The sequence below is a fragment of the Aplidium turbinatum genome, chromosome 13 (assembly GCF_918807975.1).
Source record: "Aplidium turbinatum chromosome 13, kaAplTurb1.1, whole genome shotgun sequence".
In the NCBI taxonomy this organism is placed as follows: Eukaryota; Metazoa; Chordata; class Ascidiacea; order Aplousobranchia; family Polyclinidae; genus Aplidium; species Aplidium turbinatum.
The window spans coordinates 2645323-2668375 of NC_137484.1; the positions used below are offsets into that span (position 1 = coordinate 2645323).

The 23053-nt window shown below is 36.7% G+C and overlaps 1 protein-coding gene across 1 annotated transcript in view; it reads left to right on the forward strand.

Annotated features, from left to right (window-relative positions):
- Positions 1 to 534: 534 nt before the first annotated feature.
- LOC145782526 (uncharacterized) overlaps positions 535 to 23053 on the forward strand; it is a 35810-nt gene continuing 13291 nt past the window's right edge. Inside the window, exons 1-2 of the mRNA XM_082594329.1 lie at positions 535 to 747; positions 11345 to 11521. Coding sequence (XP_082450455.1) covers positions 582 to 747; positions 11345 to 11521 — 343 coding nt within the window. The 5' untranslated portion in view covers positions 535 to 581. The remainder of the gene's footprint in view (positions 748 to 11344; positions 11522 to 23053) is intronic.

Sequence of the window (23053 nt, forward strand, 5' to 3'; positions counted from 1 at the left end):
TATATTTGAAGAAGCACAGACACACATGTTGGTTGGTTTTTAATCTTTATCCTCAGACTGACTAAGTCTCTGGTGGTTATTCCCAATCAGTCCGGTGTTACTCCAAGATAATTCAAGGCACTGGCAGGGGCAAGTTTTTATTGACCTTAACAAATATATGATGCTCAACTTTCCGGTTGCACAACTAAAAGAAAACTCTAGAGACATTAAATCAATGTCAAAAAGTAACTTTTTGTAACCAGAAAGACAAAAAGTTATCGCCAATCAACTGTGGAAATTGTTAAGGATTGAATGCAGTTCTTGCGGCTCATAAATAAACTTTCCTGCAACATCTTCTGAGTAACTTTTCAGGAAAAACAGAATTTCATCTATAGTAGTTTTTGATCTCTTTCAACGTTATTTATTACTTTATTATTAAGGCCCCGATCGAACGAACATGGAAGACACCGTACTCGAGTTTCACTCTTGTTTAGGATCATCAGTGATGCGTATCCATGCGTCACACCCTCTTATTCAGTATTTTATTTTAGATTTTACATTTTACACAAAATATTTTGTTGTGAGTTGCGGAAATACTGGACATGGCTACGAAGGAAGAATGGTTTAATTTGTCCATCTTCGTTTCCGAATGGATTGGCTTCGCGTTTCTACTAATTTCCGTGACGTCATACAACTGGCACAACGTTCATCACTGCACAGTTGGTTTGTTCTATCGGTGCGAAAGTTGCACATGTCTGACAATCACGGGTAAGTTACTTTCTGTACCACAAATAGGCTGCAACCTGAGGGCGAGTGAATAGAAGTTGAGTTCTCGATGCGATAAGAAAATACACCGACAATTTTATGCAGGGTGCTTTTACCTTTGATGGTTAGATGTGGCAGAGTGAAATGTTTTTACTCGTCACATTAGCGCGCTACACTTTAGATTGCACTGTTGATGAAAAGTTTTTAATCACGACACACAAACGCACTGTGGCATGCAGCAGATCCACAACGCTAAAAAGACGTAAAACTACGTGTATATGTATCAAACTACCGATTGCAAGAATGCGCTCAAATTATTAGTTAGCGTTCCAAATTCCTAAGAAGCACACATATACCTAGTTAGCGTTTCAAATACCTGATTATGACACACTTAACTTATAGCAAAACTACAGGGATTAAAGACCTCCAGGTTTTCACAACATCAATAAGACACAAGGGAACACAATAATGCCGCAAAAAAAACAACACAGGAGCTACATAGTTCATTCATGAATGCTTCCTGGAGTGCATTGTAAGTTGATTTAAGGAAAGGCCTTCTGAACGTTCACTTCACAGTATTAGTACCAGCTCAGTGGCCGAGTGGTTTCGCCTTCGGCTCTGGTGCTGGTAGATCTGAGATCGATTCCAGGTCGGGTCAAACCGAAGACTTTAAAAACGGTACCGATTGTGTTCTATCCTGCATAACGCAGTGAAAATAAGTCGGGTACTAATGTGATCAGGGCCCGATTAACCATGAGGCACACGAGGCACAGGCCTCAGGCCCCCTGGCTTTGGGGGCCCCCAATTTTTTTACCTTAGTATCGTAGGCGTCAATACTTTTATAGGTTTCAAGCAGTGCTGTGTAAAGGGGGCCCGGACCTCGGGCCCACAAATAATAGATTTTTGCGTTTCAGTAAAGTGATTTTTGAGTTGCTAAAGTTCACTGCATGTACTTGTCCATTAAGAAGATGATTTAGGCCTTTGTTATACTAAAACATCTCAAATTTGGGCCCTATTATACAAATTTGGGCCCTAACTACAACGAAACATCTTTAAAAACAAAGTTAAAATGCGATAACGTTAGTAACATGATCTGCAGAAATGTATTTAACATATAACAGGTTTGATGCAATTGAATATATGAATTCAAAAAGGGCCCAATTGCCACAAAGTGTTTTTGGCACAACTGTTTTGATTATTTTGGTCATTTACATTTGAGGTGAAACTTCGATAATGATTATATGCTTAAACATACTGGTAAGAAGCATCATACCTAAAAAGTTCACTCAGTGAGGATTCTGTGGAGAAACTATAAAGAAGTTGAAGTGCAATTGCTGTAGTTGGGCCCATTTCAAAATCAATGTAAAAATTGATAGAGTATTTTTTATGCGTTTACCGATGTGTTTGAAAAATTTGGCTGTTTTTTTTAGTATCATTTAGTTTAGAAGACATTGAAAGAAATCGGAAAGCACAAATAGTGAAATAAAAAAAACTGGAAGGCCCTTTTTGAATTCACATATTCAATTTCTTTTCATTGAAAGAAATCGGAAAGCACAAAAAGTAAAATAAAAAAATGGGGTTAGGCCCTTTGTGAATTCACAGTTAGGTGTAAGCAAAATAGTATTTAGATAGTTTAATTATCATTTCATTTTTAACATTTACGATACCCTAATTATAAATATCCTTGACTAGTGATGTTGCGAGCAGGAAAAACCTGTCCTGTACTTTTAGCAGAAACGTTCTTCTGTATTCACTTTTTCTGAATTCACTTTTTCTGAATATATGCACATGAAATTGCTCTTATCTTCAAATACCTTATAAGCCTGGCATATCACATGTTGTACGGTACAAAACAAAAATCATTCTTAACACAAGGGACCTGTTTATTCTTGCCACTAACCTAGGCTACTATACCCTAAAAACTTCAATTAGACTTGAATGCCTGCATAAAATTATGAAAGCTTTGCCTTGGAATGAAATAATGTTGAATAAAAATAATTGAACACCTGATCCTCAAAACGCTTTACACTGCTTTTGTTTACAATTTTTTTATTAGAAATTGTTAACACTTTGGGCTTTCATTCTGAGCAAAGGTGTAGCTAAGAAATGATAGACCTGTGTTTGCGGTTACTTACACTTGTGTTGTTTTCTAAACTGGTGAGAAAGTCTATTGCAATGAACTACATTTCCATGTCGGTGCAGTGAAAATATACACAATATTATAGGTCTGCTTGACGATAGAGGGCCCAAAATTATTCTGGCCCCGGGGCCCACAAAGAGTTTAACACAGCACTGGTTTCAAGGATCAATTAATAAACTCTGCTAGTTCAAATTCAAATGTAGCATATATTTTGCTAGTGTTTCCAGTATGAAATTGAAATGAGCTCAATTTCCAATCTGTTAAAGAGATTTTTCATCCAATAATTTTTGTAACAAGTATAAGAGTGTTCATACTGTTAGAAAGTTGAAGGTAAGTTGGCTAAATTAATATTTATGAAGTTATAGTTTTGCTTGAACTATCTGTTAGCCCATATTTCATCATTCGCAGAGACTACATGGTATTGCATTGAAAGCGATTGCCAACAGGGGCCCCTAAACCTACTGTGCCTCGGGCCCCGGTGAGCCTTAATCAGGCCCTGAATGTGATAACAACGTAAACCTGATATAAATAAAAAATGAGCCCTGTCGCTAAAAGACCTTAGCTGTTGTAGAGCGACAATAAATAAAAACCATAACATTATTATTATTACACAGTATTAGTGCATTGTCTAGTGTCCTTTTGATATAGCTTCCTCTACAACCACCTCTCGTCGACCACCATCCTAAAACAACTTTACACTCAATATTGCCTTTGAAGCATCTTGAGCAGCAGTTGTCAGCCTGGGGTTTTCAATTGCTTGTTGCAGCAGAAGCGTAGTAACCAAGCACAAGTCGATCTCCGTGATTAAACTGAAATCAGCAGAGACAATAGACTGCCAGATGAAACAAGGTTGAGCCGAGAATTTTAGAATGAGGGCTTGAATCGAAAATGCAAAGTAACTTTTCGCAACACAAGACAAAGACGTTTTATCAGTTTAAATCAGTCATCATTACAAAACAAGCTAAATAAGACTTTATTTTTTGAAAAATAGTTTTTGGAGATAGCTTTTGGTCAATTCACGGCGGCTTAGTTTTACACAAACTGTTTGTATTTATGTTACGCTTTTGCGCATGCTCATAGTTAGTCTATGCACAAAAAGCGAAATGACCACTTTACCATGTTTTACGATGAAGCCAAAATTAGAAAAACTGTTTTCGACAGTCGTGCAACATTTTTAAAGTGCTTTGGTGCAGCAATCAACAAAACATAACGTCCATACATTGTAAGGCAATTTTAAGTAAAAATTATTTTCAGGGTTTACGGAGGGTGTATGGCCGGAAGCTTTAATTCAATTTTTACCAAGAGTCTTACCTTGGAATATACTGTAAATTAAGGCTAAAGTTACATTTGAAAAAAAGCGGATTAACCTCCCACCCCTACATGCATAGCGTTTGCTTATTGTGATGTAACTTGTACAAAGCAAAACATTGCCTTGAAATGCATTGAAGTTTTATACTTGATTGGCTGCAAGTCAAACGATGCCATCTGTGAATCTCAGTGGCGTAGCTAGGGAATGTGCCGCCCGGGGCGGATTAAGATTTTGCCGCCCCTTCAAGAAAAAGCATGTGAAAATGAAATGCGTTTTTTTATCATATTACACTGGTCAACAAAATGAGAAAATTTTTTTTGGCAGGACATCTAAGAGTGTTTTCTGGGGTTTTCAAGGTCGCTGATTACGAATATGACATTGGTTTTGCCAGATTGACTCTAGTTTAGAAGATACCTGTACCCCTAGATTAGCCCAAATTAGTGTATTTACCTGTATTATTTTACCCCCTAAACTTTTCACCAAGAAGGACGTAAATCTTATCAATTTTATTTGATATAACATAATAATTAGTATAATAATCAAAAAGTTCCCGCGCTTTTCAAAGTAAGCAGCAAAATTTCTCTCTCCAGGCCCAAATCAAAAATGGACTCATAAAAAAAATTAAGGCCTGGAGAAAAGCTATTTCTAGAAGAAACAAGAAGAAAATTTGATTGTAGTCATATCAACACCAAAATAATCAAAATCAACCAGGAAGTTGCAGAGATAATTAAACTTGAAAACACCTTCAGTTAGGCTAACTAACAAGTCAGCAGTCATTGTTTGTTTTGCATTTACGAAGATAAATCACTGCTGCCAGTGAAATCACCAAGTTTAGAAGACAAAGCATTAAAGCAAAGTAAGTTAAAAGGACTCATTTTGACATTCTTTACATTTTCTCAACCGAGCCAATATTTTTCACCCAACCGTAAGTAGGCCTAACCTTCAACCCAACCAAGACCAATTTCAGCACAAGCTCAACCATCAACACCAAAGAGGTTCATTTATTGGAAACAAATCAAATTTCAGAAGAAAAGAAAAAATATCAAATCTGGACAGTTAATTATTGTACGTTACCACTCCATTTTTTGTTTAATTTTAGTTTCATACTTTGTGACGTAATAATAATATTTTTCAAATCTTTACCTATTCCGACATTGATCGAGATCATAAACCGACTAAATTAGGCTACGTCTACGTAATCCTCGCCAGTCTTAATTCTCTTTTTGAGCTGCATATTTTTAATCAGGTATCATTTTAACTCAATTCATTTGATTTTATATCACTGCTTGACAAAATTTTGCCCTGAGTTACCTTTCATCAACTAAAATAAGTATCGTCATTTAATTTAGTTTCTAGTTTCAAATTTAAATTATTACTTGCAGTGCCTAGTCAATCTCCAAAATCCTTGCTAAATTAAATATTTCATAACTCAATAATAGTGTTTTTGTTTATTTTCCAAAGTAGCCTATTTCTCGCATGCTCACACCACTTAAACCAGACCTGTTTTTTTGTTCTTTTTCGACGCTTATTGGTCACCGTCCTATTTCGTCACACATAAGTGGATTCTTTGATTATCCTGACTACAAGTTATAAATGCAGGTGTTGGTGATTTTTCTTTTTATCTGTTTTGTTGCAAAGTCATTTTGTAACCTTTCGTGTCCTACGTTATTGGTTGTGTTTGTGTATTCATCTGTTGGTCATACTTTGTTTGTTGCAATGTCTGCTGACTGTAAAAATTTGTATTCAAAAAACTCCTTCTCTTTAACTAACAATATTAATAGGAACCAGCTATCGATTTTACATGTAAACATGAGAAGCCTAGTTGGCAACTTTGAAAAATTAGAATCACTACTTGTCGAAATGCAAGAAGCACCGGACCTTATTGCTGTGTCAGAAACCTGGCTGAATGAAAATCGATTGCATTTTGTTAGCTTGCAAGGCTATAATTTTGTCCACTTTAATAACAAACAAACTGATGCTAAAATACAAGCAGGTGGTGTCGGGCTATACGTAAGCAGTTCAATAAAGTATAATCAAATTAATAATTTAAGTTTAAACTTACAGGAATGAGAAGATCTCTGGGTGGATATTACTTTATCAAACAATAGACAGTGCACAGTTGGTGTAGTATACAGGCATCCCCAAAATAAGCTAATTGAGTTTCAAAACAAATTCTGTGAGTGCATTGATTCGTTAAACAATTTCAAAAAGGAATATTACATATGTGGTGATTTCAATATTGATATGTTAGCAAAGACAAAAAATTCTGCTGTAAAAAATTACTGTGATGCATTTCTCTCTTTAGGCTGCAATCAATTAGTACAATCTCCAACCCGTGTAACTTCCACAAGTTCAACTTTAATCGATCATGTATACAGCAATGACCAAACTAATAAAATTCAATGCCATGTTCTTATACATGATGTTTCTGATCACTTTCCGATTGTAGTTGTGATAAACTCTATAAAACCAAAACAAGAAAAGTACACACAAAAAATAAGGAATATGAAAAACTTTGTTGCTGATGAATTCGTTTGTGACCTGGAAAATAGCTTGACCAACCAATATACAGAAAGGAATGATTCAGTTCATAACAAATTCAATCATTTCATCGACACTTTTAATGAAACTTTAAACAAGCATTCACCTTTACGATTGTTGTCTCGAAGAGAAAGAAAGCTCAAGACCAAACCATGGCTAACAAAAGGAATTTTGAACTCCATCAAAACTAAAAACAAACTATATCACTTAAAAATAAAAGATCCAACAAACACTTCAGCACAAGCAACATACAAAAAGTACAGAAATGTATTTACTCATACCAAAGAGCAAGCAAAAAAAATGCATTACAGTTTTCTTATTACGCAAAGCAAGCACAACCCTGGAAAAATATGGAAAACCATAAATGACATCATCAGGTACAAACATAAGCACACAGCTCACATACCAGAAGAAATAATTAGCACTGACAATAAAAAAATATCTGACCCTGCACAAATAAGTAACTGTTTTAATGATTATTTCACAGAAATTGGTCCTTCCATGGCATCTAAAATCCCTCTGCCGTCTCCTGGCTCATTACTGAAATTGCAAAGTGTCCCATTCTCCTTTTTCCTAAAACCTGTCACTCAAGAAGAAGTATTAAAACATCTTAATAATCTTTCTGTCTCTAGAAGTACAGGACAGGATGGAATACCTATAAAATTTGTCAAACTATCCTCACCAATAATCGCCCCTTTCCTCACCAACTTATTCAATGAGTGTATCGATAAAGGTGTATATCCTGATGTACTAAAGGTAGCTCAAGTTACCCCAATCTTCAAAAATGTTCCAGAAAAAATTGTTCCAACTACAGGCCCATATCACTATTGTCCCCTTTCACCAAAATATTCGAAAAATGCCTGTATGAACAAATGTACAATTATCTAACAAAAAAAGACCTGATCATACCACATCAGTATGGATTTAGACCACAATATTCCACTTCGTTAGCTGTGTCAAACGTTTGTGATAACATCTTAACTAACCTAGATAATAAAAATACAACTTGCTCTGTGTTTCTTGATTTAGCTAAAGCCTTCGACACAGTTGATCACACTATTCTCATACAGAAACTGCAAACATATGGTTTTTGAGGCCTTCCATTACAATTGTTAAAAAGCTATATCAGCAATCGTCTACAGCACACGGTCGTCAATGGAATCTCTTCAAACTCAAGACAGGTTACCTGCGGTGTGCCCCAAGGATCGACATTGGGACCCCCTTCTTTTCTTACTTTATATAAATGACTTACCAAATTCAACAAACATGAATGTTAAACTATTTGCTGACGACACCAATCTTACCATTAGCGACAAATGTGAAATAAATTTGCAGAACAATGTGAATGCCGAAATGCAAAAAGTTTACAACTGGTTGAAGCTTAATAGATTATCGTTAAATTTCTCAAAAACTGAATACATGCTAATAACAAATACAAAACACATAAAAAAATTTAACATTAACATTGGTAACACAAGCATTCAACAAAAAGACCAAATAAAATACCTTGGCGTTTACATAGATAACAAATTAACATGGAAATATCACATAGATAAAATTTGTGGAAAAGTAGCAAAAGGTTCATGGGCGTTGCTTCAACTCAGAAATTATGTCAACACAGACACTTTAAAAGATGTGTATCACGCTTTGATTTACTGTCATTTGCAATATTGTATTTCAAGTTGGGGAAAGGCCTGTGACAGTGCACTGGATCCATTAATAAAATTACAAAAAAAGGTTATAAGAATAATTACGAAACAAAATTACTATGCTCACACTAATTTTTTATTTTTCAAAATGAACATCTTGAAACTAAAAGACATACATAACATTGAAATAAAAAAACATATGTACAAAGTTCATATGAATCAGTATTCAGTATCCGTCAACGTATTGTGATTTATTTACAAATGCCTCATCTATTCATCAGCATAACACAAGATATCAAACAAGCAACAACTATTTTATAAATAGATCTAACACAGAATATGGCAAAAAGTCCATGCAGGTATTGGGACCAATGCTCTGGTCAGAGGTTCCAAGTAGGCTAAAAAACTTATCATTTCATTGTTTCAAAACAGAGATCAAAACGTTAATTTTACAAAGCTACAGTGCATCGTAAGTGATATGTTATGGAAACCAACTTGTCAGTTTCTTCGGAAACTTGATTATTCGCTGCTTGCTTCATGGAATTTTGTGTTTAGGCATGGTTTAGGCCTACGTTATCATCAATATGTTTTTTTTTTTCTGCGTATGTTGTTGTTGAAGCGCGGGAACGTTTCAACGTTTTATTTTTTCTCTTGTAAGCTTATTTTAAATGGCAAAATCGTAATTTCCGTAGGATGGCAATTGACAAGTAGACCGTATGGTCGTCTCGTTGTCTCCCTGTCGGTATTGGAACTTGTGTAACTTTTGTATTGTGTATATTGCATATTTCAAACATGTACCTATGTTCCTGTTACTGACAAATAAATAAAACATTGATTGATTGATTGATTGATTGATAGTAACGAAAGCTAATTTAAAAATTACTGTAAAGTCCTACATTCCGTCCTACATTTTGTTCCTGTACCAATTGGACATTCTACCAAGATGAAAGAGGAGTATGATGCCATCAAACTTGTCCTTGAAAAGCTTGACTACAATACCCATAAGTGGCTCATCTGTGTTGACATAAAAATGGTCAATTTTCTAATTGGTCAACAAAGTGGATATACCAAGTATCCTTGCTTCCTGTGTTTGTGGGACAGCAGGGCGAGAACCCAGCACTGGTGCAAGAAAAACTGGCCAGAACGCACCAGTCTTCAAGTTTAGACAGCCAATGTAATCAATGAACCTTTAGTTCCCAGGGATAGAATTGTATTTCCTCCTCTGCACATCAAATTAGGGTTAATGAAGCAGTTCGTCAAAGCATTAAACAAGGAGGGAATTGCTTCAAGTACATTTACATTCAATTTCCAGGACTCTCCGATGAAAGGCTTAAAACTGGTGTCTTTGATAGACCTCAGATTCGAAAGTTGATGAAAGATTCGGATTTCACTAGTCACATGAAAAGCAATGAACTCACTGCATGGAACTCCTTCAAGGATGTAGTACAAAACTTCTTGGGGAATCACAAAACACCTAATTACAGAGAATTAGTTCGGAAGATATTATCTGCATTTGGAAAATTTGGAACTAACATGAGCATTAAAGTTCACTTCCTATTCAGCCACCTTGACAGATTTCCTGACAATCTTGGTGATTACAGTGAGGAGCAGGGGGAAAGGTTCCACCAAGACATCAAGACAATGGAAGAAAGATATCAGGGCAGATGGAATGAGCACATGATGGCAGACTATTGCTGGAACCTCTTGAGAAACTGCCCAAAAGTTTCTCACAAGCGAAAATCCTACAAGAGACATTTTTTCGGCGCAAATTAGTTAATTGTTTTAATCTTATTGTGTTTCATACCATTGTTTTCAATTTACAATGAAAAAGATAGTGTGGTTCCTTTTATCTAAATTTTATGATACAAGGTTGATTGAATGATTAAATGCAACATTTTTTAGTGTTTTATGTACTTACACTACTGTATATGATTGTGTATTTTGTGTATATGACATCGGTAACATCAAGTTTTGAAGTATGACAAATCGAATATCCCTAAAAAGTTCGTGATGTTGCTGTATTTAAACTTAAAACTGTCTTTATTGTTCACAATTGACCATTAAATTGCATTTCTGAAATATCTAATATGGTTAAACTGTTTTTTTTTTTTTATCAAGCGCATAAGGCTCAAATATGGGATTTTGGTCAAAATGACCCTATGCGATATCTCCAAAACTAGAGCCAATTGGGAAAAAGTAAGGCCACATTCGGAATCAGCACCCTTCAAAACCCCCAAAAACACTCTAACTTTGTCTGCCAAAAAATTTGTGTTGACCAGTGTTATAATCAAAATCAAAAATCGTAGTCTAAAAGTGCCGCCCCCAGACGCGCCGCCCGGGGCGGTCCGCCCCTCTCACCCCCCTCCCCTAGCTACGCCACTGGTGAATCGTAATGAGAAAGACATTTGCATGTTTGTGATTGAACAATAAAGTTACTGGGAGGCTGATTCAATCACACAGTAATGAAAAGTAACCAGCCTCAAGCCTACGGTAACGACACTTAGGTTAGCGAGAATCTTTTAGCTTAGCTAAGGCTTTATTTATTTTCCTTTTGTGTATTTAGAAGCGAGGGAATAATCTATTTTTCTGTTACATTTTTTTGTGTGTCTGATGTGACAAAATTGTCATTTCTGTGGAGTGGCAATTGACTAGTAGACCGTATGGTCGTTTCGTTGTCTCCCTGTCGCATAGGAACTTGTGTCACTTTTGCAGTGTATACACAACTTGTATATTTCGACCATGCACTGTTCCTGTTTCTGGCAGATGAACCATCGATTGATTGATTGATTGATTGATAGGCGATGTATCAGTTCACCAATATTTCTTGCACATCGTCTCAAACTTTATTAAAATCATCATCGGCCGATATCGAATCAAGACTGCGGTTCCTTTATTACAAATAATCACAAGCCACCACTGGTCATGAATGTTTATTTATTAAGATTATGATTTTGTTTGTAGAAGATTTACTGCAACATCCAGTACCAGAATGGCTGAAAGCGTCACAGGCTTTGATGATATTAGGAGTGATCACCGGGTTTGGTGGGATGGTTGCGGATATTGTAAGAAACTTCTTGCCAAAAAGTTGTCCAAAGAAAAGCTTTAAACTGTCAGTCGCCATTGTATATATTTTCACAGGTGGGGGATTAATATTTTCAGTTTCTTCTTTTCAATATATAGACTAGTTGATCTTTGTACATCGGTGGAAAATGCAGGAAACTGAACGAAGTGTAACAAACAATTGATATCATTTTGTATTTCGTGGTCGTGCTTCAAACTTCAGACATTACTCGTGTTTTAGAGAGTCACATGTAGTTAAAACATTTATCTATGTAAAAAATAATTTACTTTATAAATATACAGGGTGGTCCACAAAAATGTGACACATTTCGTTTGTTCATAATTTCTACAAATCTGAAGATTTTTCAAAATCCTTTCAGCCGGACATGGGTCATAACTATAAGTTTTTGCCCTCAAAAGCACTTTTGAAAAAACAAACTGGTTTCTGAGTTATTTCAATATTTGATAATATGTTCGATCCATGCTCCTCGCTGCTGAATCATCGCTGCCACTCTCACATTGAATTGTCCATTACTTTCCCTAACATGTCCCTTGGAATTCTTCTAATGTTTTCCTTCAGTCTGTCAATGGTATCAGGATTGTCCTGGTAGACTCTATCCTTCAGATATCCCCAGAGGAAGTAGTCAGGAGGGTTAAGATCAGGTGAATATGGCGACCAGGGGTTGTTGGTCCTCCTTAAAATCAATCGATCCCCAGGAAAGTACTGATGCAGATACTCAAGGGTACGATTGGAACAATGCGGTGGGGCACCGTCTTGCTGGAATACAGCTGTATTCAAGTCGGTCCCCCTTCTCCTCCTTACTGCTGGAATGAATTGTCGTCTGAGCAATTTGATGTAACGTTCAGTGGTAACAGTCACCTGGCATCCCTCGTGGTCCTCAAAAAAGTAAGGACCAAAAATGCCATTACGTCCTATTGCACACCAAACTGTGACTTTTGTTACACTCAAGGGTGCTTGCACATGCGCATGAGGCTGTGCTTCTGCCCAAAATCTCATATTTTGTTTGTTCACATGGCCACTCAAATGGAAGCGGGTCTCGTCGCTAAAAAGAAGCACATCCAAAAGACCGGGATTGTTCTTAATCAGTTCACTGATTTGCTGAGTCTGAAGAAGCTGAATTTTGTATGGGAAAAGTTGCAAGTCAGCAAGAATAATTCTATTGACAGAAGATCTTGAAATCCCCACTTCCTGAGAAAGTCTTCTGGTGGATTTCCGTGGAGACTTCTCCACACAAGTTCGAACATCGTGAACTTTCTCGGGGGTTCTTGCGGTGGAAGGTGGACCACTATGGTTCTTATTGTTGTTAGTCACACTGCCAGTGTCTCTGAACTTCTCCAACAAGCGTTTGATAGTATTCCGAGACGGTGTTTTCCTTCCAGGAAAGTCATGACGAAAATGTCTCTGGGTCAAGATTACAGATTTTGTCGAAAAGTAATGTTCAATGATTTTTGTCCGCTCAGCCACTGAAAATTGATATCCCGGCTCCAAACTGCTACACATAAAACTTATAGCTGTACTCTATAACTAACCTGAAAATCAAGAGGTAGAATTAATTGTTATGGAAATGACAGATAAACAAAATATGTCACATTTTTGTGAACCACCCTGTATAAGCAATTTAATTTATACGTCATAAAATACAATTAACGAAAATTTATTGACGTTAAACTAATATAGTCTATAGGCCTACCATCTACAGCAGTGGTTCTCAACCTTTTTGTTTTGGCGGACCCCTTGTGGAACCTTCGAAGCGGTCACGGACCCTTAAAAAAAATTTATCTGAAATTTTAGTAGGCCTATATCGCTTCTCCTATAATGGAATCAAATGTTTCATAAGTTTCGAAGCGACACTTAGAATGATTTGCTGAACTCGCAAACGCACTTATGACGACTGCTACCATTGACGAAGTTATGTTATGAGCATTATGTTGGCACATAGCATCAAAAATCAGTAATCTATATGTTCATTTCTAATCAATATTAATTTGTTATAATCACAGTCATTGAAAACTGTGAGTGGTGAAAGACTGCTGAATAACGTTTGTATATTCTCAGTTAAGCATTGATCAATAGACTGCTGTCTCAAAAGATTTAAGTTGAACATTGCCTTATTTAAAAATTAATTCATTTATATGATATTTTTTAGTTAGGAAACCAAACCTTTATCACCAGTTCGTTGGGAAACACAGTTTAAACATCACGGTAATAAGTTACACAAATAAAGCACAACCATGGCCACCTGGAAATGCGGCCTGATTGGTCACATTTTGCAGATTTTGATTACAGCTACTGCTAGTGCTTGACTGACATTTTTTGACATGTTTTTGCTTTTTGCGGTTTCCTAATGACAAAAAACTTTTTTGTTGCCTTGGGGAAGCAGTAGAAAATGAGAAAAAGTAAGTTGAAAAACGCAAAATCAGACTGTTATTGAAAATTAACAGTCTGACTAAAATTTACGAAATCAAATTTTCTTTGTTTTTCAACATGTGAGGATGTTAAAACCTATTGTGTCATCTGGGAAAAAGAATAAAGAAAGTGTAAAAATCTAATTTAAAAAAAATTGTTTAAACGTTCGCCCAAAGTTAGAAAAACCTGAAAATTTTTGCAAAATGTGACAAATCAGGCCGTATCTTTAGGTGGCCATGGTACAACCAACCAGTTTTTAAATTTCGTAATTTATCAATCATGCTGCAAACTCGGAAACTTTCACGGACCCCCTGAAATTGCTTCGTGGACCCCCGGTTGAGAACCACTGATCTACAGCATATGAAAGATTAATTAAAACTCTCAAGATCATATTGCGTAAAATTAGATTACATCACATCGCCATTAGACCATTAGCGGTCATCTAGTCAACCACAGCAGTATCATAACAAATCTAAATACACAATACACATTCATACTTCAAATATAGTTGCCAATTGCCATTCACCAAAAGTATCAACAAGCTGTTTCCCCTTTATTGGAATCATTAGAAATTTCTTATTCAAATAGAATTCGATATGAATAATTTGAAAAAATCGACAAAATCTGCTGCATTAGACATTGGACTGCAAATGAATGAAACTAAAACAGAATTTATACCCTACAATCAAGACGGCACCAATCACAATTTACAAGGAACTCACATCAAAAGAAGTCATGATTCATGCAATGCTATAAGTATAAAGCCTTGAAAAGCAAAGGCTTGGGTAGCAGCTAATAAATTAAATTTGGTCTGGAAATCAGACATTACAAAAGACCTAAAAATGCAATTTTTTCGAGGAACAGTTGAGAGCGTCTTGACTTACGGTGCTGAAAGTTGGATTCTAACGGAAGGCAAAGAGAATCGCTTCAATGGCTGCTATACACTAAACTTCCAAGAAATGCACTCAACATTAGCTGGAAGCAACACGTCACAATCAAAACCTTTACGGTGACCTTCCACCTCTCACTGAGACAATCAGAAGACGAAGACAAAAGCTGGCAGGTCACTACTTTAGAAGCCAACAGGAAATTAGTGATATTCTTCTTTGGAAACCAAACTATGGCGCATTAGGAAAAGGGATCGACAGGCAAAACCTTCCTTCATCAATTAGAACAAGACACTGGACTACAGAAACATGAACTGTCAAATTTGATGAGGAACAGAAATGTTTGGAGAAACTATGTTGATGGTGTCCGGGTACGCCCGAATGAATGATGATGAAGAACATGGGTAGTGCAACCTGCGACCCTCGGACCAAATGCGGCCTCGAAGCTAAAATGGTTGGCAGCGGCAGGCTATGGTTTCTGGCCAAGGCCAAGAATACTATGAAATGAAACAGATTAACCCAGTAAACTTGTCAAGCTTTTTAATTCTGTTTTTGGAAATTTGGATGAGCTCAACTCTGCGTAGCAACTCAAGAGACTTGTTGTTCTTCACGGAAGCGCTTTAGCTAAGCAAGGGCAGCATGCTCAGACGATTTTGTAATCTGAAGTTGGAATTCATACATTTTTTCAAAATTAATAAAGGGCAACCAGTTCATTAAATGAAAAATAAAAGCTCGTTGTATGATCTACTGTTCTTGATTGGTATAGTTGCACACTTGAATGCCGTATGTAAATAACACAAATCTATCCATCCATCAGTACTCACAAACGAACACCTGAAAAGTAGACCTCGGATAGCCAGCACTTAATCATCATCCACATTCGGTTTTGTTCCTACTAATGGAGGTTTCCGATTCTTTCCTTGCAGCGATTTCAATTAAAATAATTTGGATAGAGTGGTTGGGAAAGCAAGTCAGTTTCAAAGTTCATGTTAAATAGATTTTAAAACTTTAATGTTGGTTTGAAATAAACTCAATTGCTTTCTTTGCGTGGTAAGAATAGTCGATGAGAAATGCAAGTTCGGCCCGCGATCCAACACGAATACACATATTTGACGCGGCAGTATAAAAGGTTGCACACACTTGAATAAGAACCTTTTGATGATGCCAGTAAGGGTGAAACAGCCTGTAGAGCTTTTTTAAAAATAGTAACTGAATTCGATGTAGTTTGCTCTGCTTGGCTTTCTTGCTTAGCAATCAGCACTTTTTTGTTGTATTAATAGCATTTATTGTTTACACATTCATACATATGGTTGGGTTTCCATTGACCTCAACACAGGCACTTTTTTGTCTACAAATAGACATACCTTACAGCCCTTTATTTCAAAAACCCTCTCCAGTTCTACATTAGCTAGGAAGCTAGGGCATTTGTACAATTGGGGCATTGACAAGAAAAGTGTAGTTGACCTACGAGTGAGGTTGTTGGCGGTGCTCTTTAACTTAGAATAAATCTAAATTTATTCTACACGTTAAAAGAGTTTGTTGCCCTAACCAAACGCTTTCTTGTCCTGTTTTTGAGCTCCATCACTAAACAGTAAACATAGGGGGTCACTAGTAGATTTCGGAGGGGCCTTGATGATGCTCGCACGGTCCTGATTATTATTTACGTTTTTGATTTTTATTCCATGGATCACACTTTTCGAAGAGAAAACAGTGAAATTAAAATCGCAGCGAGTAGGCCTAATAATAGCATGGGTAGACTAAGGGTCGGATGCACCAAACGTGGTTAAATTAACCGGCGGTTAACTTTAACCGGTGGTTAGCTGACCACCGGTTAACTTAACCGCCGGTTAAAGTTACCACCGAATGCACCAACCGCTGGTTAGGTAACCGCGCGAACAATCGGAATTTGCTGAGTCATCAGCAGCAGTCAACCAGAAAACAGTTTGTTATTGCGTTCTTAGAGGCATTACGTGTTTTGTTAATATCATTTTAAAGGTTACACAGTCACTTTTATCAAATACAAGAAAGCATGGCAGCGCGTCGTTCCATTTGATACCGTAGGCTATGTTCTTACGTTTAACATGACGTAGTAGCTTTAACAATAGGCTAATTCATTTGCACAGCAGACCTAAGGCGTTCACTAAGCTATACAAAACTGGTGGTGGTCCTCCCCAGAAACTTGATGACCCGATTTTGGATGAAGTTAAAGGTGAGTGGATTTATGCATACATTTTCAACACTTTATTTTCATGCAGCCTTAATGCTTAGTATAATACAATATTGTATTTGTGGAACAGGTATGATAGCCGAACAAATAAATCCTCTACCCACTCAATATGATGACGACGCAGTGCTTGATGCTGGGAATCTTGAAGTACAGGATTGTGGAGGTAAATAGCTGAATTACTTCACTGTAACCAGGGCCCAATTAACCATGAGACACAGACCTCAGCCCCCCTGGTTTTTGGGGCCCCCAACTTTTTTTTATATTTGGTGTAGGTAGTGGAAAGTTGTGCCATGCCAACCTTCCATCATATGCAAAAAAGTCAATGCTTTCACAGATATCAAGGAACCATTAATAAACTCTGCTAGTTCAAATTCAAGTGACTGTAACAGTAATTTTACTTAACACCTGAAGCACAATCTTTGTGATGTCAAATTTTTTATTGCAGAATGTTCACAAGAAGCAACAGACCCAGTGGAACTGGTGTTCATACATGATAGCCCTGTGGCAAACAGTAGGCTACCCTCATAAACACCATACAAATCATAGAAGCAAGTACCGGTGCAGAGATTGTGGAATCATTACACAAACGAAAGAAAATAACAATTGATGATCTGTTGAAAAGAAAAATGGAAATGGTAGAGCATGAAATCGACTGCAGGAAGAAAGAACTTGATTGGAAGAGGAAAGAACATGAAATGAAAATGAAAATTCTGAAATTAAAATTAGAGAAAGCTGAAAAAGAAAATTTACAGTGACCATAACTGAATTATTGAAATTCACTTTTAATGTTGATGTCGCGATGTACAAACTTGTTGATTATATAATACAAACAGTGGCGTAGCCAAGGGGGGGGGGGGGGGTTTTGGGGGTTACAACCCCCCCCCTTTGGCACGCGTGTGACGTCACGATATTGAGAATGATGTTTTCAGTCAAAAAAAAAATTGCTTAATTTTGAACAAAATTGCATTAAAAGAGCGAGTTTTGCCAATACCAAACATTTAAACATCTCAGCCAGGAATTAAGCAACAAGAAAACATAGAGATTTAGCTTTATTTCCGAAAAATGCCGAAGAAAACATGATCTTATCCTTTTGCTATGCCACCGGACAGCACTATTTTACAAGAATATTCATACCCACATTTTTGTTGAAAATGCTCTCAGAATGCACCAAATTCAAAGTAATTTATCAAACTTTTCTGGGGGAGGCCCCCCAGACCCCCCGCCGCTGGGTCGTCAAAACCCCCCCCTTTCAAAATTCCTGGCTACGCTACTGAATACAAACATGTGGTAAATATACAGCTAATGATAATTAAACTCAGCAATCAGCACCAGTAAGCTAACTGAAGCGAAAACAAACAACTTCATCAAGTTAACCAATGGTTAACCCACATCGTCTGTTGGGTTAACTTTTCGGTTAAGTCAGCCAAGTTAACCTGCGGTTAACTCATTGTCAGCGTTGGTGCATATCACATTTTGGTTAAATGAAAGTTAACCGGTTGGTTAACTTAACCAGCAGTTAACCACGTTTGGTGCATCCGACCCTAAATGGTGGAGCAGTAGGCTTAAGAGGCAAAAAGCGGATATCTGTAAAAAAGAGGAGCCTCCAAAAACGTCTAAACCACTTACTGAACAACATAGCGACATTTATTTGCGACATAAATTCAGAAGGACAACATTCCACACTGAGATCACCATTATTCACATTGCAGTAAAAGTAGATCATATTACTGACATACATTAATTAGAATATCTTTGAAGTTCTCTAGAGTTAAACTGATGGAGGAGATCTGCCTGACTACCTGAGCTGCTATTATGCTGCGACGATCCTTTGTCTATTACTACTCGGTCTGTCTGCACTGTCTAAGTACCAAAGGATCGGTCAACAGTCTCAATATCAAGCCTTATTAATTAGAATACAGCTAACTTCAAAGTCAGTTCTATCACGTAAGCTATAATTTGTTTACCGGTAACTATGGCTACCTAGATACTGTAACATGTAGCCTACCATCAAAAAGCCTACAATGCAGTCTGATTTGTCAGATTTTTAATTTGTTTCAGATTTTACCAACTTTTGATCATTGTCTAAATTAAATTTTCAAGAAATTGTATTTTAACTTTTTCTTTACTGTGTTCTCCAGGTGACAAAATGGGTTTTAACTTCATCAGGCGTTGAAAAACAAATTGATTCATAAAATTTCAGTCGGACTGTTAACCACTCGCTAACAGTCTGATTAGACGGTTTATAACTTACTTTTTATCTTTTTCTACTGCTTCCCAAGACAACAAAAAGCTTTTTTATCATTACAAGTCAGCAAAAGGTAAAAAATCCTAAGAAAATTTCAGCCAGACAGTAGCATTAGCGAAAATTAAAATCTGCAAAATGTGACAAATCAGACCGCATCTCCAGGTGGCCATGGTTCAACGTAGCAGCTTCGAACAAAAAGTTCGTACAAAACAATATTTAATAAAGTAATGACGTAGTAAGTCAATATGACGCTGTGCATTCCGACATTTTTTGGTGTGACGTAGTCCCAAAAAATTTGAAAACCGCCACATCACGCTGGAATGATTTTATCTGATTGATGGAGGGAATCTTTACTTTGAAAGCTTTGTGCGTCTACACGAGAAAGTGTTCTTGCTTAGAAATTCTTGCTTAAGCTGGTTTTTAAGCATGTTTCGTCTACACTCACAATCTCAAAAAAAGATTTTGCTTGCTTGAACGCGGTCACGTGAGTATTTCAACCGCAATGACGTCACGTTTCAAAAAGTTTGCGCCAAAGCAAGAAGTAAACCAACTGTTTTTTAACAACTAGTCGGCAGTCGCAGTGAGCTGGCACTTTGAGTTGTTGCAGTCATTCAATGATTTAATAATTGCTTTCAAATGTTAACGTGTGTTATTTTTGTTGTGATTGTCATGGTCAGAAATAAAAGCCACTGAACTCAACTTGTGTAAAAAATGCTGCAAAAAGATAAGGTTGCAAACACGCAATTTACTTCAGAAAGAAGTGTTCCGACACCTTAGTGAAGTTAAAAAGTTAGAAACAGGTGTGGCCAGAGAACACTGGAAGCATCAATACAAAACAACAACTACAAACTTCCCAGTTGCTTGACTAGCAGCCAGACTACTGAGTGTAGATCTGAGGTTTTGCCGCGAAAAGATTTCTAAGCAAGAGAACTCACTTAAAGTGCCCCTGACAGGTAAATAAATTTGCGAAATTTACCTAAGATACCAAAAAGGTGACACTAACAAACTTCCCTGACCAGAAAATTGTAAAAAATATCAACAGGCTACTAAGTTACACGCTTGCAAACTTTCGTTGACATCGGCGAATCTGACACTCATTCTATTGCGAAAATAAAAACGGCAACATCGCTGTGACGTCACCGTAAGCTGGAAGGATACAATCTGTGGTGACTTGGTTAGGTATAGTACGCTACTGCAAAACGTGAATGTGTGGGGCTCTGTTGGTCTAAAGCATGTGCAAATTAAGAATTACCGAAATAGAAAAGTGAACTTACTATTACTACCAGGTTTTGATCAAATAGGTTGAGTTTATTTTTATCAAACAGCATCTCAATTCAATTGAAATTGCAGTTTCATAGGACTACAATTTTGGGTGCTGGTTTAGTATCGGCCGCCTTGGTTAGTGACGTCACAAAAATCTGTGACGTCATGCAAAAAAACGCAACTACTTTTAGGAAGGGTGCAAAAACGCGGAATAGAAGTAAAAGCGGAATGCCTATTGATTTTTAAATATTTGCAGGCATTATTATTGATCTAGCGCTAACTTAAACTGTTACTATTTTGTACCAATTCTCAGCAATTCATTTTTACAATAAAAATACTTGCTTTATTAACGTAACAACTTTCACGTTTATATGTTATCTACAAAACGAGCAATCGTGGTTCAGTATAAGCCGCCCACAGTTTGCTGTGAACTGTGATCGATGAATACTGCCTCCACCAAATATGCTGTAGCTTTCTCATTTCTGCTCGGATTTTAACAATTTTACTATCGTTGGATGGCATTATGCTTCCTCTACCCGAATGGATTAATTGCCAATCTAAAGTAGGCACTATATTTATGTAGCGCTAACTTAAACTTTACTATTTTGTAACAATTCTCAGCAATTCAATTTTTACAATAAAAATACCAAACCAACACAAATTAAAAGAGTATGTCTTGTTTTATTACCCTAACAACTTTCACGTTTATATGTTATCTACAAAACGAGAAATCGTTGTTCAAACGTAACCGCTCGACGAAGCTTTTTTCCAATGCATTTTTCAAGGCAATTCGATCGTGGTTCAGTATAAGCCGCCCACAGTTTGCTGTGATCGATGAATACTGCCTCCACCAAATATGCTGTAGCTTTCTCATTTCTGCTCGGATTCTAACAATTTTACTATCGTTGGATGGCATTATGCTTCATCTACTCGAATAGATTAATTGCCAATCTAAAGTAGGCATTACATTTATGTAGCGCTAACTTAAACTTTACTATTTTGTACCAATTCTCAGCAATTCAATTTTTATAATAAAAATACCAAACCAGCACAAATTAAAAGAGTATGTCTTGCTTTAGTCAAATGTTAACTTTCACATTTATATCTAATCGACAAAACGAGCAATCGTTGTTCAAACGTAACCGCTCGAAGAAGCTTTTTACCAAAACAATGCAAACACAAAGCGATCAGTTTCGAGTGTTCATTACAAGCCGCCCACAGTTTGCTGTGATCGATGACTACTGCCTCCACCAAATGTGCTGTAGCTTTCTCATTTCTGCTCGGATTTGAGAAATTTTACCATTGTTGGAAAGCACGATACTGCATCTATCCGAATTCATTAGTTGCAAGTTTAAAGTAGGCATTATACTGATCTAGCGCTAACTTAAACTTTACTATTTTGTACCAATTCTCAGCAATTCATTTTTTACAATAAAAATACCAAACCAACACAAATTAAAAGAGTATGTTTTGGTTTATTCATATGTTAACTTTCACATTTATATCTAATCCACAAAACGAGCAATCGTTGTTCAAACGTAACCGCTCGACTAAGCTTTTTTCCAATGCATTTTTCAAGGCAATTCGATCGTGGTCCAGCATAAGCAGCCCACAGTTTGATGTGATCGGTGAATAGTGCCTCCACCAAATATGCTGTAGCTTTCTCATTTCTGCTCGGATTCTAACAATTTTACTATCGTTGGATGGCATTATGCTTCATCTATACGAATCAGTTAACCCTAATTCACAAATAAACACTGGAGCCATTAACTGATGGTTTAAACTTTACTATTTTGTACCAATTCTCAGCAATTCATTTTTTACAATAAAAATACCAAACCAACACAAATTAAAAGAGTATGTCTTGGTTTATTCAAATGTTAACTTTCACATTTATATCTAATCCACAAAACGAGCAATCGTTGTTCAAACGTAACCGCTCGACGAAGCTTTTTACCAAAACAATGCAAACACAAAGCGATCAGTTTCGAGTGTTCATTACAAGCCGCCCACAGTTTGATGTGATCGGTGAATACTGCCTCCACCAAATATGCTGTAGCTTTCTCATTTCTGCTCGGATTTTAACAATTTTACTATCGTTGGATGGCATTATGCTTCATCTACCCGAATGGATTAATTGCCAATCTAAAGTAGGCACTATATTTATGTAGCGCTAACTTAAACTTTACTATTTTGTAACAATTCTCAGCAATTCAATTTTTACAATAAAAATACCAAACCAACACAAATTAAAAGAGTATGTCTTTTTTTATTACCCTAACAACTTTCACGTTTATATGTTATCCACAAAACGAGAAATCGTTGTTCAAACGTAACCGCTCGACGAAGCTTTTTTCCAATGCATTTTTCAAGGCGATTCGATCGTGGTTCAGTATAAGCCGCCCACAGTTTGCTGTGATCGATGAATACTGCCTCCACCAAATATGCTGTAGCTTTCTCATTTCTGCTCGGATTCAAACAATTTTACTATCGTTGGATGGCATTATGCTTCATCTACTCGAATGGATTAATTGCCAATCTAAAGTAGGCATTACATTTA